The sequence below is a fragment of the Geotrypetes seraphini genome, chromosome 2, assembly GCF_902459505.1.
Source record: "Geotrypetes seraphini chromosome 2, aGeoSer1.1, whole genome shotgun sequence".
Classification (NCBI taxonomy): domain Eukaryota; kingdom Metazoa; phylum Chordata; class Amphibia; order Gymnophiona; family Dermophiidae; genus Geotrypetes; species Geotrypetes seraphini.
Window position 1 is genome coordinate 298,052,221 of NC_047085.1, and position 16,858 is coordinate 298,069,078.

The window sequence follows — 16,858 nt, forward strand, 5'->3', positions numbered from 1 at the left end:
GACCCGATTTTGTTTTGGGAGGCTGGGAAAACGGTGATCCGGGCGCATATCATCTCTTTCTTGTCCGCTTGTAACAAGCGCATTAATCAAGGGATAGTTAATCTGGAACTGACCTTGCATTCGGTGAAGCGGTCCTTTTCTCTCCATCCTTCCTGGGAGACTCGGGAATGTTATCTGTCTACTCATGCGGCTTTGAACTCTCTTCTTCATTCTCGTTCCCAAAAATGTAAAGCCTTTTATCAGCACCGCTTTCTTCGTTATGGGAACAAGCCTGGACGCCTTATGGCCCGCTTAGTTACAGCTGCGACTGGCAGGAAGCCGATTTTATCTCTACGGACCCGGACTGGTGGGGTGGTGTCCCAAACTTCTGAGATCTCTGGGGTCCTATTTGACTTTTTTCGCCGATTATATGACGCTCCGGATGACGCTTCGTTGGAGCTGTTGATGGACTATCTTCACTCTTCTGGTCTCCCTCGTTTGTCGGCGGATGTGATTTCTTCTCTTAATAGACCGTTTCGGGCGGTTGAATTGGAGTCTGCCATTAAAGCGTTCCGTTCTGATTGGGCTCCGGGCCCGGATGGGTTTTCGGGTGACTTCTACCGGCTCCTTTCTCCTACTCTTTATGGACCTTTGTTGGCATATTTTAATGCAGCTACTGCCTGCGGTTCTTTTCCGCGCTTTGCAAACGAGGCCCTTATTTCTTTGCTCTTGAAGCCTGGTAAGGAAGCTGATTTGCCGGGGTCTTATCGCCCCATTTCTTTGATAAATGTGGACCTCAAACTCTTCGCTCGCATGTTGGCTGATCGTCTTGCTCCTCATTTACCACAGCTTATACATGAGGATCAGGTCGGTTTTGTTTGGGGCCGTCAGTCTGTCAGCAATGTCCGCAAGGTACTTCTAGCTCTTGCTCAGTGTCAATCTCGCCAAATTCCGACTCTTTTTGTCAGCCTGGATGCTTCTAAGGCATTTGACAGCATCCATTGGTCCTTCTTGTTTCGTACCCTGGAATATGTGGGACTAGGAGGTTTCTATCTGGATGCCGTACGTTCACTTTATTCTAATCCACAGGCTTCTCTGCTTGTCAACGGGACCCGCTCTGACTCTTTCCCTATTCTTCGTGGTACCCGACAGGGTTGCCCTCTTTCCCCCCTTCTGTTCCTTCTTTCTTTGGAACCATTATTATGTACTCTTCGGGGGTTCGCGGAGGTCAGGGGTCTCTCGGTTGGCGACTCCGAGCTTAAGACTCTGGCGTATGCGGATGACATGTTTTTGATTCTTACCCGGCCTGAAGATTCTCTCCCGGCTGCCCTGGACCTTATTTCTGAATTTGGTTTTTATTCGGGGCTGTCTCTCAATTTAGATAAATCCTTGGCCTTACCTTTTCCACCAGACTTACGAACTTCGTGGCGGGGTGCTTTTCCTCTTCATTGGACTGATTCCGCTTTGCGGTACCTGGGGGTTACCATTCCGTTAGACTTATCTAGTCTGTACCGGTTAAATGTTGCGCCGTTGTTTCAGGCTCTACAGAATAAGTTGCACCTTTGGGAAACTCTTCCTTTCTCGCTTCTGGGTTGAGTGCACCTGTATAACATGCTTCTAGTTCCCTGTTGGCTTTATGTTTTTCAGGTCCTTCCCCTCTATTTAACTTTTCGTGACGAGCGCAGACTGGAGCGACTGGTCCAGAAATTTCTTTGGGCTGGTAAGAGACCTCGTTTGTCTTATAAGCGGGCGACGACTCCCTGGTACAGAGGTGGCTTGGGTTTATTGAATCTCCGATATCTGACAGTTGGTTGTGGAATGCGGCATATTAATGATCTCTTTAGGGGTACCTCAGCATTCACTAACACATCTCTGGAACTTTCCTGTTTTCATTCTACTCACTTTAGTGCCTATCTTCATTCTATCCCTTCTCTTGAACCTGAGTCTCTTTCTGTGAAAATACTGCACCGACCCTTGTGGAAAGTTTGGCATTGGGTCTGTAAATTTCACACTCTTTCTCCCTCTGTCTCTCCCTTTCTGCCTATTTGCTTTAATGACTCTTTTTTGCCTGAGATTGATGGGCCGAGTTTTGCTCGGTGGGAAACAAGGGGTATTCAATATTTATTTCAATTGGTTAATAATGATGGCACCCATAAATCCTTTGCTCAATTGCAAGCGGAATTTGCTCTCCCACTTACTGACTATTTTGCTTACATGCAAATCCATCATTACATTTCTTCCTTACCTTCTAGCTCCTTGCAAGCCTCCTGTCAAGAGGCGTTGTCCACGGCTTTTACCATTGGTTCCCAACAACCGGTCCCCCTCAAGTTCCATCATCGCCACTTGAAAGATGAATCCCCTTTGTTTGACCATTCTCGGCTGCGAGATGCTTGGTCTTGTGATCTTGCTGTTGATTTACCCTCTGACATACTCCTTCAGGCTGTCCGTCGCCTGCCTGCCTTTCGTAAATATACTACCTTTTGGGAACAACATTTTAAATTGATTTTTCGTTTATATATCTCTCCTAAAAGGGCTTATTTGTCCCACTTCCGTCTCAACGCAGCTTGCCTTCATTGCCAGGCTCCGGAAGCAAGCTTAGGACACATGTTTTGGACTTGCCCGAAGGTACAACTTTTTTGGACTGCTATCTTTGCTTTTGTGGAGAATCTTTGCCATATCACCATTCGCAGCTCCCCTTTGCTTTTGTTTGGGACTGTTCCTCATTACTTTCCATGTTCTAAAGGAGTTGCAGCTTTCCTTAAGTGGTCTGTCCAGATTGCTCTGAAATGCATCTTGCTGAAATGGCTTGAGGCCGAAGCACCAGATTATTCCCTTTGGAGATGCCGAATGATTTCTCTTCTGATGTGGGAGAGGAGGGATGTGACTGATCTGTCTTCTCACCAGGGCCGCCTTTTCCAGACCACTTGGGAACCTTTTTGGACTACTCTGACCCCTCTGGCTCGTAGCCGGATACTTAATTGATGATTCTTGTTTGTACCTGTCCTTTTGTTTTGCTTGGTATTTTAATTTTCTTTTCTAATTCTTTGCTGTTGTGTATTTGGAAGGAGGACCCAGGGGTGGGGAATGGGGGTGGGAGGGGGGTTGTTTTGGTTGGGTTTTGGGGAGGGAGGGTTCTTTTGGGGTTCTTTCATACTCTGTTGAGCTGGTTTTGTACTTTGTTGTGTTAACCTGTTGCTTTCTTGATTGCTCAATAAAAATATATTTGACCATAAATATGAGATTATAGCTGCTAAGCCTATTTCTAAAATATTGGTTCAGTTTTATTTTTCCTTTTTGAGTCTCTCTTTACTCTTTGGAATCCTCCTCCCTCAAGTTGTGATCTGAGAAAGATGGAATGTTTACTAGTTAATTGGCATTGTTAATTAGCATTGCTGTTGTAATTTCGTTTATATGATTTCTTTCTGTTTTATTGTAACAAGAGGATCCTTGTGAAGTTATTTGCAATTTCAATAAAAATAAAGTTAAGAAAAAACAACAACCGAAAGTAAGACTGCCTGGATCCCCCAAGCAGGGGTTCTTTTGCGTCCTCCTCAAAACACAAAATCGACGAAACTTGAAGAATAAGCTCCTGAAGCTCTTTCCAGTGAAAAATGCGCACCACCAACACATCCTTGCCAGCTGGTGTCTCCGACAAACACACATCAGTGTCATCCATCTCCTCGAGAGGATCTTGGAGGGCCAACAAGGAGTCCAAGCCTTCATCAGGAGAAAACGCATCTCCAAACAAAAATCCTCGCCCCATGAAAACCGCAGCCACTTGGACAAAGATGGGGAGCTGGGCGGGAGTCGATGCTGGGGGGAGGGGGCAAATGGGGGGTAGACACGGAAGGCATAGGACCCCTCCAGAAAAACTAGAGACCTCTGGTCGCCAGTAAGTATGCCTTGTAGATGATCAAAACAAAATCTGGGTCAAACCAGGACTCTTTGCCAAGGCAGGAGACCCAGCATAAACCTGTTCCTGTCTCTCTAAGACAGGGGAAAGGTCACTTGAGGCTGCAGACAAGATGGCGGAGCTTCCCACCAAAACCGGCAGAAAACCCGCTGAAAAAAACTCCCCAGAGGCCTGCAGTGGCAAATAGGCCTGAACAGACCCAGCTGCTAAAGCAGGCAAGCTAGCAGTCGCAAAATGGGAGTCCCCAGCACTATCAGTGGTAAAGGAAACCTTATTTCCCTAAACCTTATTTCCCTGTCAGCGGCTGGGAAAATCTCTGTGTGGGCAGTAGGGGAAGCCCAGGCTTCCCCACTGCCTGCTGATGAGTGGTGCACCCTGCTCATGACGAGTGGTGAACCCTGCTCGCTGGCACCCTAAGTCGACAAGGATTCCCCTTCGTGGTGACTGGTGCACTTTGTGCAAACGCCAGCCACATCAATCGCGTGCACTGAGCAAAATGAACACTTTTCAAGTTTCTTGAAAGTGCTCATTGCGAAAACTTCTACAAGGGAAAGAAAGTTAGCAATAAAAATCAAATAATCTTAATTGAAGGCTTCCGTTCAGACCGGCACTGCCTTGGGACTTTTTTTCCCCCCCAACACAACTTTAATTTAATTTGAACAGACCCCACTGGCTCTCAAAGCTATATGCCTTGCCGGTAGTTGGTGGCAAGACTTACAACTGAGGCACCTCTAAAGAAAAAATTCAGGGGGAGGTGGGAGAAATTGGGGGAAGGGCTCGACCAGTCAAGTGTGGCACCCCCGAGGTTGGATGGACCTCTGAAAGTGTCCCCCCAAGCTCAATCCGGCACCACAAGAAGGCCAATTTAAAAACATCCAACAGCCCTATATTAAACCAAGGAGAGACAGCACAAGCTTATCACCTCCACCTGAGAGCAGACTGATTGTACTTGGGATTGCACAGATCACTTATACTAAAGGCAAAAGTCTGTGTGTCTGTCTCCATCTGCTGGTTGAGGTGAGCAATAACCCATCAGTTTCTGTGCTGGTCTTGAGGGACGATAAAGATCATCATACGCCTACGTACCATCCGCAGGCACTGCTGGGAGAAATTGTGGTTGATGTATGTTGCTTCCATGGCTAGATTCCTGGGAGAGTTGAAAGAATTCACTTCATCCTGTGGTGGCTCATTTGCTGTTTCACTGACGGTGAGTAGGTCTGTAAAAGATAGGGTACTGCCCTATGAAAAACTTGTAAGAAGCACTAATCAGAAATGTCTTCTCTATAAAAAAAGGAGCAGGCTTCATTTGGTCCCATTCCAGTTACTTACCAAAATCAGAATTGTCCCTTTTGTCAAAGAAGATTTTCGATCCTACTCTCTGAACCACAATGTCCCAGGAATTTACAGATCGGGTACAGCACATAAGGGTGGCCAGGATAGCATCTGTAGCAAACACATTTCCTTGTGTCTTTGCCAACTAAAAGATTAAAAAAGGGTCAAGGGATATGGAAGAAGAGAGAGAGAGAGAGAGAGAGAGAGAAAGAGAGAGAGAGACAAGCACAATGATTGTCAAAATTAAGTATGAGCTTCTACAGGTTGTGGCAATTCTGCAGTGCATCACATTTAAGACTTCAATTTTTAGACATTTACTTTTAAGTTCATTAATGGTTCAGCGCTAATGATTCCTCAACTATACATTAGTAGCTGATGGGTCTAAATTTTTCTCCTGTTGGCTCTGCAATAGAGAATGACACGGGGAAAAAATCTGTCCCCGTCACTGCACCGTCCCCGGCCCACCATCCTCTGCACCGCCCCGTCACCGCCGTTCCCTTCACCGCCCCGTCACCGTCACCGCCATCCCTTTCACCGCCCCATCACCGCCACTGCCATCCCATTCACCGCCCCCGCAGCATCCATATAAGCCTCAGTACTGCGAAACACCATGAAGACAGAAGAGAGTTCTGCCACTACTACTACTGCACTGAGAATCTGTTTCAGTGCCTCTGCTCTGTAGTAAAAACCGAACATAAAATAAATCAATTAACTTGTCCTCTCTTTCAATGCCGTGTCCCCCATGTTCACCTATAGTTCGAATCAGGTCAATTGTGCACACTAAAAATGCAGGAGGATCTGGAATGTGAGTGCAGGCAGGCAGTGATACAAAAACATCAGACACCCGACTGACTGCAGTGTTCTGCCATCTCCCTCCCTCCATCTCACCTTAGATGTAAAGTATGCCGGCTTTCTTTTTCGCCCAGTCGCATGTGCGGGTGTTCATTTGTTCAATATTCTCCTCTGATGCAACCGGAAACAGGAAGTTGCAAGAGAGGAGAAGATTGATCAATGTGAGCGCGGCTTGGCGAAAAAGAAAGCTGGCATACTCTACATCAGTGGTTTTCAACCTTTTTACACCTGTGGACTGGCAGAAATAAAAGAATTATTTTGTGGACCGGCAAACTACTAGGACTAAAATTTTAAAACCCTGTTTCTGCCCCATCTCCGCAAGCTCGGTCACCTCAGTAACTACAGAAAAATAGACAAATATAGACAGCAGATATAAATTCTCAAAACTGACACATTTTGATCACTAAATTGAAAATAAAATCATTTTCTTACCTTTGCTGTCTGGTGTTTGATTTCATGAGTCTCTGGTTGCGTTTCCTTCTGTCTGTGTATCCTTTCTTTCATTTCTTCCTTTCTGCACTCAGGCCCAAGAATTGTCCCTTTCTATTCCCTCCCTCTTTCCTTCCTATGTCCTTAGTGCCCCCGGTGCCTCCTTCCCATGTCTTTAGTGCCCCCGGTGCCTCCTTCCCATGTCCTTAGTGCCCCTTCCTGTCTTTAGTGTCCCCAGTGCCTCCTTCCCATGTCTTTAGTGCCCCAGTGCTTCCTTCCCATGTCCTTAGTGCCCCTTCCTGTCTTTAGTGCCCCCAGTGCCTCTTTCCCATGTCTTTAGTGCCCCCAGTGCCTCCTTCCCATGTCTTTAGTGCCCCAGTGCTTCCTTCCCATGTCCTTAGTGCCCCTTCCTGTCTTTAGTGCCCCCAGTGCCTCCTTCCCATGTCTTTAGTGCCCCTAGTGCCTCCTTCCCATATCCCTCTCACTGCCTTCCACACTTTGTTCCACACCCACCCCCGAAGCTTGCCTGCCTGTGCCTGTCTACCTTTCTCCCTCCCTAGCCAAAGCCAGCCTGCTGCCTCCCTGCCGCTCAAAAAAAAAAAAAAAAAAGCCTCCGTCCTTTTCCCCTTCTCTTACCGCCATGCTGCAGCTGCTAAAGCCGGAAGTCTTCTTTCCGACTCAATTCTGACGTCGGAGAGGACGTTCTGGGCCAGCCAGGCAGCGATTGGCTGGCCCAGAACGTCCTCTCCGACGTCAGAATTGACATCGGATAGACTTCCTGTCGGCTTTAGTAGCTGCAGCATGGCGATAAGAGCAGGAGAAAAGGAGAGGCTTTTTTTTTTTTCTTCACGCGGACCGGCAGAAATTCAACCGGCAGTGCTCTTCCAATTCAAAGGTGAGGTGGAGGGAGGGAGATGGCGGGGACCGCGCGATCTTGATTGCCTCACTGCGGGGACAAGTCCATTCACCGCTCCACGGGGCGGTGAATGGCCTTGTCCCCATCCCGCAGAGGCTGAACATTTCAAGATCCTGGGGAAGAAACTGAAGCCGAGGACGAACAGGATAGCATTCTCAGAGATCCTGCCAGTACCGAGGGCAGATGTGAAGAGGCAGACTGAGCTACAAGCAATGAACGCATGGCTGAGGAGATGGTGTGAAGAGGAAGGCTTCCACTTTGTGAGGAACTGGACGACTTTTTGGGGGAAGAACAAGCTCTACAGGAAGGACAGACTACACCTGAGCACGGCGGGAACAAGACTGCTGGCAAACAACATCAAGAAAGAAATAGAGATGGCTTTAAACTGAGAAAAAGGGGAAAGCCGAACATCGACCTGACGTCGACATTTCGGAAAACAGTATCAAATGAAGATGCTGAGTGGGAACAATGCTGGGAAGAAACAAATGGCACACCACAGGGGTCCAAAGGCCAAGTGGAACCAGAGAACAAAACGAAGAGCATACAGCAGGAGTTAGGGGAACAGGTGAATTTGAGGAAACAGGCTGAGGACGGGAAAGACAAGACATTGAGAGAAGAAGAACAAAATGGAATTCAGGGGCTGGAAGCCCGCAAGGTGGACAGCAAGAGGAAAAATTCACAAGGCAGAACGAGAATGGGAAAAAACCAGGACTTAAACTGTTTATATGCTAATGCAAGGAGTCTAAGGGCCAAAATGGGAGAACTGGAAGTCACAGCTAAAAATGAGGACCTGGACATTATTGGAATTACAGAAACATGGTGGACTGAGGAGAACAAATGGGACGTAGTATTACCCGGGTACAATCTCTATAGGAGAGACAGGACCCACAAGAAGGGCGGAGGAATAGCACTATATATAAAGGACACCATTCACTCGACCAGATTGGATACGGCAGCAAGGGTGGAAGAACTGGAATCATTATGGGTTAAATTACCAGGAAGAAATGGAGCTGACATAAAATTGGGACTGTACTATCGCCTGCCTTGGCAAACGGAAGCAAACGACAAAGAACTGGAAGCAGAATTGAGGAGAGAATGCAAAAGCAGAAGTGTACTGGTGATGGGGGATTTCAACTACCCCGGGATAGACTGGAGCATTGGGAACTCAAGATGTGCGAGGGAAACAGAATTCCTGGAGGCTGTGGGAGACTGCTTCATGGAACAGCTTGTTAAAGAATCAACGCGAGGAAATGCCACTCTCGACCTAATCCTAAATGGACTAGGAGGACCTACAAAGGAAGTGGCAGTTGTAGGACCACTAGGAAATAGTGATCACAACATGATCCGGTACAAACTAGAGGTAGGAGCATCCAAAGTGAAAAGAACTGCAGCGACGACGCTCAACTTCAGGAAAGGGGACTATGAAGCTATGAGAGCAGTGGTGAAAAAGAAACTCAAAAATCGCTCAAAATGGATGGAAACCGTAGAGAAAGCATGGTCCATATTCAAGGACACGGTGCTGGAAGCACAAAACCTGTACATTCCCAGGTTTAGGAAAGGGTGCAAAAAAAAAATCGAACAAAAGACCCGGTATGGATAACGACAGAAGTAAAGAGGGCGATAGGAGATAAAAGAAAATCGTTCCGAAAATGGAAAAAGGACCAAACCGAGGAAAACCGGAAAGAACACAAAAATTACCAGAAAGAATGTCACCGAGTGGTTAGGAAAGCAAAGAGAGAATACGAGGAGAAGCTGGCTGAGAAATCCAGAGACTTCAAATCGTTCTTCAGAAACGTCAAGGGGAAACAACCGGCGAGGGAGGAAGTTGGACCGTTGGATGATGGAGACAGAAAGGGGGTGGTAAAAGAGGAAAAAGAGGTAGCCGACAGGTTAAACAAGTTCTTCTCGTCGGTCTTCACGAGCGAGGACACATCGAATGTACCAGAACCAGAAGAGATCATAAGTGGAGATCAAGAGGAAAAACTGGTGCATATAGAGATAAGCCATGAGGAGGTTCTCAAACAGATAGACAGACTAAAAAGCGACAAATCACCGGGCCCGGACGGAATCCACCCAAGGGTTCTAAAAGAGCTAAGGAACGAAATAGCGGAAACTCTCCGACAAATTTGCAACTTGTCCTTGAAAACTGGAGAGATCCCGGAAGACTGGAAAATAGCAAATATCACACCTATCTTTAAAAAGGGATCGAGGGGTGACCCGGGAAACTACAGGCCAGTAAGCTTGACTTCAGTCCCAGGCAAGATGATGGAGGCACTAATAAAGGACACCATCTGCGAACACATAGAAAAAAATGGACAACTAAAAGTGAGCCAGCACGGCTTCTGCAAGGGAAGATCGTGCCAAACGAACCTACTGCACTTTTTTGAAGGGATAAACAGCCAGATGGACAAAGGAGAACCCATAGACATCATCTATCTCGACTTCCAAAAGGCCTTTGACACGGTGCCCCATGAGCGGCTTCTTAGGAAGCTGTGGAGCCACGGGGTGGAAGGGGACGTACACAGATGGATTAAACACTGGTTGGCAGACAGAAAGCAACGGGTCGGAGTGAAGGGACACTACTCGGACTGGCGGAAGGTCACGAGCGGTGTTCCCCAGGGGTCGGTGCTCGGACCGCTGTTGTTTAATGTATTCATAAACGACCTAGAAGCAGGGACGAAGTGTGAAGTTATAAAATTTGCGGATGACACCAAACTCTGCAGCAGGGTTAGAACCACGGAAGAATGTGAAGACCTACAAAGGGACCTAAACAAACTGGAGGAGTGGGCAAGCAAATGGCAAATGCGTTTTAATATAGAGAAATGCAAGGTCATGCATTTAGGAAAAAAAACCTGATGTTCAGCTACAAAATGGGGGGGTCAGTGTTAGGGGATAGTAATCTTGAAAAAGACTTGGGTGTACTGGTAGATACTACAATGAAACCAACGGCACAATGTGCAGCGGCCTCCAAGAAAGCAAACAGAATGTTGGGTATTATTAAGAAGGGCATTACGACCAGGAAGAAGGAAGTCATCATGCCACTGTATCGTGCGATGGTTCGTCCGCATCTGGAGTACTGTGTCCAGTACTGGTCACCGTACCTCAAGAAGGACATGGCGATACTTGAAAGGGTCCAGAGAAGAGCGACGAAAATGATAACAGGTATGGAAAACCTTTCATACACAGACAGGTTGGGAAGGCTGGGGCTCTTCTCCCTTGAAAAGAGGAGACTCAGAGGAGACATGATAGAGACTTTCAAGATCATGAAGGGCATAGAGAGGGTGGAAAGGGACAGATTCTTCAGATTATTGGGAACCATAAGCACCAGGGGGCACTCAGAGAAGCTGAAAGGGGACAATTTTAGAACCAATGCTAGGAAGTTCTTCTTTACACAGAGGGTGGTGGACACCTGGAATACGCTTCCGGAGGTTGTGATAGGACAGAGTACACTACGGGGGTTCAAGGAAGGTTTGGATAAATTCCTGAACGATAGGGGGATTGAAGGATACAAATAGGGGTAAAGATAGGTTTTAGACAGAGTATAGATAGAAGGATAAAAGGGATCAGAGAAGGATCACATTACAGGTCATGGGCCTGATGGGCCGCCGCGGGTGCGGACTGCTGGGCACGATGGACCTCGTGTCTGACCCAGCGGAGGCAACTTCTTATGTTCTTATGCCACTATTTTTTCTTCCCCGTTTTGGCGGGTTACCCGCGGCTAAATGCAGCTAGCCGCGGGTAACCCGCCACCGTGTCATTCTCTACTCTGCAACACAGCAGTCCCCAGCAGCAGACACTGGAGCTGATAGGAAGAGGACAAAGATTGAGAGGTGGGGGAAGTACTAGCTGAGGGGGTGCAATAGTATTGTGTTATGATAGCATATTTGTATTATAGAAAAAAATGTATACATTATATATTAAAATATCCAAAGTCATGTTCCAGGAAGTATGTGTGCATGACACAATCTCATCACCAGATAAAGCATCAAACACCATACAGATTACATGTCTGCTAAAAACATGTTAACAGCATGAAAGAATTCCTTTGCTGAAAGCATAAGTATATAAAATGCTAATTTGCATTAAGCTGGTGACATCAGTGTCCAAGAATGCAGTTCAATCTTAGAGAACTCCTCTCGTGCTGATAAAACCCAAAATAAAAGCATTCCATGGTAAAATCTGAAGGGCTAAGAGACTCCTGGTGTCATTCTGGAGTTTTGAAAGCAAGAACCAATTACAGGAGAAGGAAGGGCAAATATTGGCACACTTTAGTGGCGTGAAACATCAGGTTGCACTTGACTTCCCAGGGCAGCATGGCAACAGACTCAGTGTGAGGTGTTGCTTGAGGGGCCTGCTCATGACAGAAAAACGAAAGGGAGACTAGGAGGGCTTCTCAAGCACTTGGCTGATTTAAAAAAAAAAGATCTTAAATTGGTCAGTGAAAAATATAAGTAAAACTGATGACCTGGCCACTGAGATCTGGATACCAGAGTTGAAGAAACAGAAGCTAAACTTAAGGAGCATGTCATCATAACCAAGAGCCTGGGTTAAACTAACAAAATTAGAAAAGGAGAAGGAATTGTTCTACAAAGTGGATGATTTGGAGAATCATGGATGGAGGAAAAAAAGTCTAAGGACCCAAGACCAACAAGGCAGAGTCTACGGCAGGGGTGGGCTGTAATATTACATAATGCTGGAACCAGAAATGCACAGAGTTTCTTAGATCACTTGTAATAAATAAATTTAAAAAATGATGGAAACAAACTGCTAGAATGGCTATTCTGAAAACATTTGCAAAATACAATATTTAAAACTGACAAACTCTGGTTAATGATATACTTCTCATGGTCTTGTGGGCCATATAAAATTCAACAGTAGGCCGCTTTGGATCCACAGGTTGCTCACCCCTTGTCTATGAAGTCTTATATCCAAGAAGTATCCAGAATTATTTTGTTACAAGACAGTAAAAATATGGACTGAACCCCGATACCTGTGGAGCAAGCTCACAAAGCCTTAGGGACCCCATATGAGGACAAGCATAGAGAGATAGTTGTGATACTCTTTAGCTTTGAAGATGGGTTAACAGTCTTACAAAGGGGAAGCTTACTAGGCAACAGTCAGTACAAATGAAGCAAGCTGCGGATTTTTCACAATCTCAACCATTCATTCTTGCTAAATATTTAAACCCTAAGTAAAGTAAACAATGATGGATGTTACTCTTTTGGTTTAGGGTTGATCTTTCCGGAATAAGTGATTTTTGTTTGCAACCCAAGCCAATCTTTACCACATTTTATGAACATAGTAAAAATCTTTTCTACTTTTTCAGAATATAAGGTAAATTTGGAGAAGCCTGATGTCATACTACTGAATGACCTAGCCCACCCTTTGGATTTAGAGGACATGAACTTTGTAAGGGCAGTTAAGGCATTCAAGTATCTAGGGATACTTGTTAATAAAAGATCTAGACCAGTGCTTCAACTTAACATGGATAGAATTAGAAATATTTTTGATACATTTCCCAGTGGTCTCTCCTGTGTTTATTGTGGTGGGGTACTGACAACTCTAGATGAGGAATTCTTTGTGGTCAGTGATTCATATTTCGATTTGGACTTGGGGGCTGTCCTATATATTGGAAGAAGTGGCACCAGGCGCAGATCTGCTCATTCAAAGTTAAAAATCATTGAAGGTGAAAAGCTCTAATTTTCCCAGGAAATGGAAACTTATTCTCAAAGAGGCAGAGTACCACTAAGCAGGAGTGGTATTACTATAGGAGATGCAGAACAGAGATGCCCATCTATTGGACAGTCGGAGGTATGGTAAGGCGTTGCTGCCCTTGAATATCACAAATTTCAAAAAGCAAGGAGTGGCAAGGCAGTATTACTATGCAGTAATAGGGAAGCAGACTGGCACTGTTCATGATGGATGCGCGATACCCATGGAACAGAGGACTAAAACTGAGTGGGCCACCTAAAGGCCTTGATCAAATCAATCCCGAAGCTTATTCACCTAGACCAGATGAGGTTTATTCCTCAGAGACCAGTGGTCAACAATTTATGAAAATTAATTAATTACTATGGTCAGGCCATAAAAACAGTAGGCTTTTCTGTTAGCAATTGATGCTGAGGAGTTCAACCACTTGCACTGGGGAATATCTTGAGCTGGTTTGCCACCATGCTGGGATTGTCTAATTTGCCTAAGGCATGTGTAAGAATTAAGAGGGGACATTCTCACTTGTGTTTTAGAATCACTGAAGATTGATGATATGTAACTCTTCCTGTAGGTTTTCTGCTATTTTTAGTAGGTTAATGTGTATTGAAAGTATTTTATGTATGTTGTCCTCTGAACCATTGTGAATGTTTTATTTTGCAAACCGCTTAGTTATAGGCGGTCAAGGAAGTTTAGAAATAAATAATTAAATAATATATCAACTAGGGAGGGGCACCTGGCAGGGATGACCACTTTCTTCCTTACTATTCTTGTTGGAGATATAACTATTAGCACCAGGGTTAGGGATGATGCTAACATTAAGTTGGGGGCTGACAGAACACAGTATTTCACTTTTCATTGACAAATGTCTTGTTAACATTAACAGAGCTTCAACCACTTTGCTGAACGTGGTGCAGATGCCTAAATAAAATGTGAGACCTTCACAGTTCAAGGCTAAATTACCTGACCTATAGTGGAAACAGAGGGATTTCAAATTTAATTTAGTAGAGGAAGAGATTAAATATTCAGTACTGTACATCCCTTGTAAGATTAAGCTGTTGTATGTTGTTGTTGTTGTTGTTGCTGAGCTTAGGAGGAACATGGAGCACAGATATAACATAAGATTTAGCAGTTTATCTAGCAATTTAGATTTCCTAGGATAGCCAAAGGAAATCTTCTACTGAAGTACCAGGAAAAACAGAACAGTAGTCCCCAACATCTTGTTCTGGTGGATAGCAAAAGTTGATACAGTTTGAACAAACATTGATAAGTGAAAATATTGTTAATCACCTTCTGTGGACACAGAAGTGTTTTAGACCCTATAGAGTGGGGTGACACCATTTGTGGATGTCACACTGGAAGTACATAGACAGGCTGGTACCACAGAATTACTACACTGCACTGACTGTGTGCAATTACAGATGCAAATGTTGGACATTACGAAAATAAGACAGATAGAAGATTGACTCATTTGAACTTTGGTGCTGGAGAAGGAGTTTGGACCGGTAAAAGAACTAATAAATCAAATCTAGAAGAGATCAAACCGGTTATGTCAATCGAAGCCCAAATGATGAAGTTATGACTGTCTTATTTTGGTCACACTATCAGAAGAAAAAGATCATTGGAGGAGGACATTATGATCGAACCAGGCGAACAGTGCAACCTGCAATCAGATGGCTGGACATGTTGAAAAGAATCATGGGGATGATGCTGGACAACCTTATCGGACTAGCACAAAACCGATCTTTTTTTAGATCTGTAATTCATCAAGCCAACTGCTGCCTAACCAGCCAATCGGGATGCACGTTTTTGTTTTTTTTTAAAACCTCCTGAGGCAGGCTGTCTACATTGTAGGCGCCTCTGGGAGCCTAGGGAGGCGCATAGCCCCACCTAAGGCTAGGCGTGGGTGTGCCTTGGCTTGGAAGTAGCCTTAGGCGGGCCTAGGGGGCCCTATGCCCCTCCTTAGGCTCGCGGTAGATACCTATAATGTACTGTAAGCAGACGCGGCCGCTGAGCTTATCGCAGCAAAGGATCTCCCTGCCGCAATATGTTTAGCGGTTGCCAGTCCCCAATGAACATCGCCGGCAGGAGGGATGCCCAGTCCCTCCTGCCGGAAACCCCACCCTCTGAACATCGTGGGCATTCCCCCTCCGGACCACATCCCCACCCCCAGAACTCCTTACTATCTATTGCTGCATTGGCTGCCGGTGGAGGCGCGAGTACTATTCAAATTTTTTTGTATCTGTTTTAAGTTGATTTGGGGATTGGCCCCAATTTATCTTTTATCTCATTTCGTATTGTACAGCCCAACGAGGAAAACTAGGAGTTTATATTTATTCGCTTATCCAAAAATTACTGGCTGCAGATACAAGACTTTTTTGGATAAGACTCTTGCATTTCAAGCGGGTAAACAGCAGTCCTGGCTGGGTAAATGCATTGGTGGAGCTATGTTGTCTTATGGTGCATTTCGAAAAGAAATTAAGTCAGCGCTATTTGACAAATTCATTTCCTAAGCGTGGGTACTATTGTTAGCAAAACTCTATACTGAGTATATTTAAGAAACTTGTATTTTAAACTATTTGTATTTCGTTGATTGTCCATCCTTCTTCTGTGTAAACTGCCTAGAAATCGTTTGGTTATGGCGGTATAGAAGAATAAAGTTATGTTAAAATGTTGGCTGGCCAGAGGAATCCTTCCTGCCTCCAGCTGGTTGGCCCATCATCTCACGAATGGTGGGCCTGCCCCTTCCTGGTGCATCATGGGATGCACCCTAGAGTTCTACTTGCTGATCCATTCAGATGACCCCCATACCTACATTCCTCGTCCCTTACTGGTGACCCTCATACCTTTCTCTAAAAGCACAATAATTATTCCACTACTGATTCGGGCTCAACTGTCACTCCAAGCAGGTTGTTTCAATACTTTACATCCAGCCCTTGTTTACTTCTGAAATACTTAGCAAAAATATGACACAGGGCATGAAGACCAAACCACTAGGATCAAATGAATGCCCCCTTCACTCCACAATTTTTAATTAGGAGAGAGAAAGAATTAGCTACCTTGCGAATAACAGGATCATCAGTGGTGGTGACAGTGTGGAAGATTCTCTTGATACTCTTCAGAGATCTCTCATTCCTGGTGGTGATTCTGTCGAAAGCTTTGTCATAATACTCCAAGGCCCCACAACATTCTCTGAGGATGATAATACACACATTGTCATCCTATAACTCATGCATATACTATCCTCCTGAAGCCTATGTATGTTCAAGCTTCTGCTACACATATACACACACCTCTTTAGTTGTAACTACAGCCCATCCACCCTCCAATTTCTTGCTGTAGCTTAAGGATAGGTTCTACAGCAAAGCTTCAGAAATTGTGTAAATTTCGTTTTGTAAAAAATAAAGTAGTTTTCTGAAATTTATTGTATACTAGATAATTTATTTTGCTTTTAGTTTGGAAACTAGGGATCTTACCTTAGTGAGAGGCTATAAAATAAACCCACCAGGATGTTTTAAAAAATACCCAATTGGGCAGGAAAATCGAATCGAAAAACCGATTCACCAGGCTGAATCAAATCGAAATTTTTTTTTCCTGAATCGGGCAGCACTACTGCACAGCCCACTTGTACTATAGCTAGAAGTTTGTGTCTCAGTCTCCACCTGCTGGGCATGGAGAGCTATTACCCATCAGTTTATGTGCCAGACTGAAGGGACGATAAAGAATCTACT

At 45.0% G+C, this 16,858-nt stretch overlaps 1 protein-coding gene across 2 annotated transcripts in view; it reads right to left on the minus strand.

Annotated features, from left to right (window-relative positions):
• EIF3D (eukaryotic translation initiation factor 3 subunit D) overlaps positions 1–16,858 on the minus strand; it is a 103,323-nt gene that overhangs the window by 31,798 nt on the left and 54,667 nt on the right. For both annotated transcript variants that reach the window (XM_033929858.1, XM_033929857.1), the window contains exons 8-10: positions 16,187–16,319; positions 5,222–5,369; positions 4,979–5,109 (exon numbers count right to left, since the gene is read on the minus strand). In XM_033929858.1, coding sequence (XP_033785749.1) covers positions 4,979–5,109; positions 5,222–5,369; positions 16,187–16,319 — 412 coding nt within the window. The remainder of the gene's footprint in view (positions 1–4,978; positions 5,110–5,221; positions 5,370–16,186; positions 16,320–16,858) is intronic.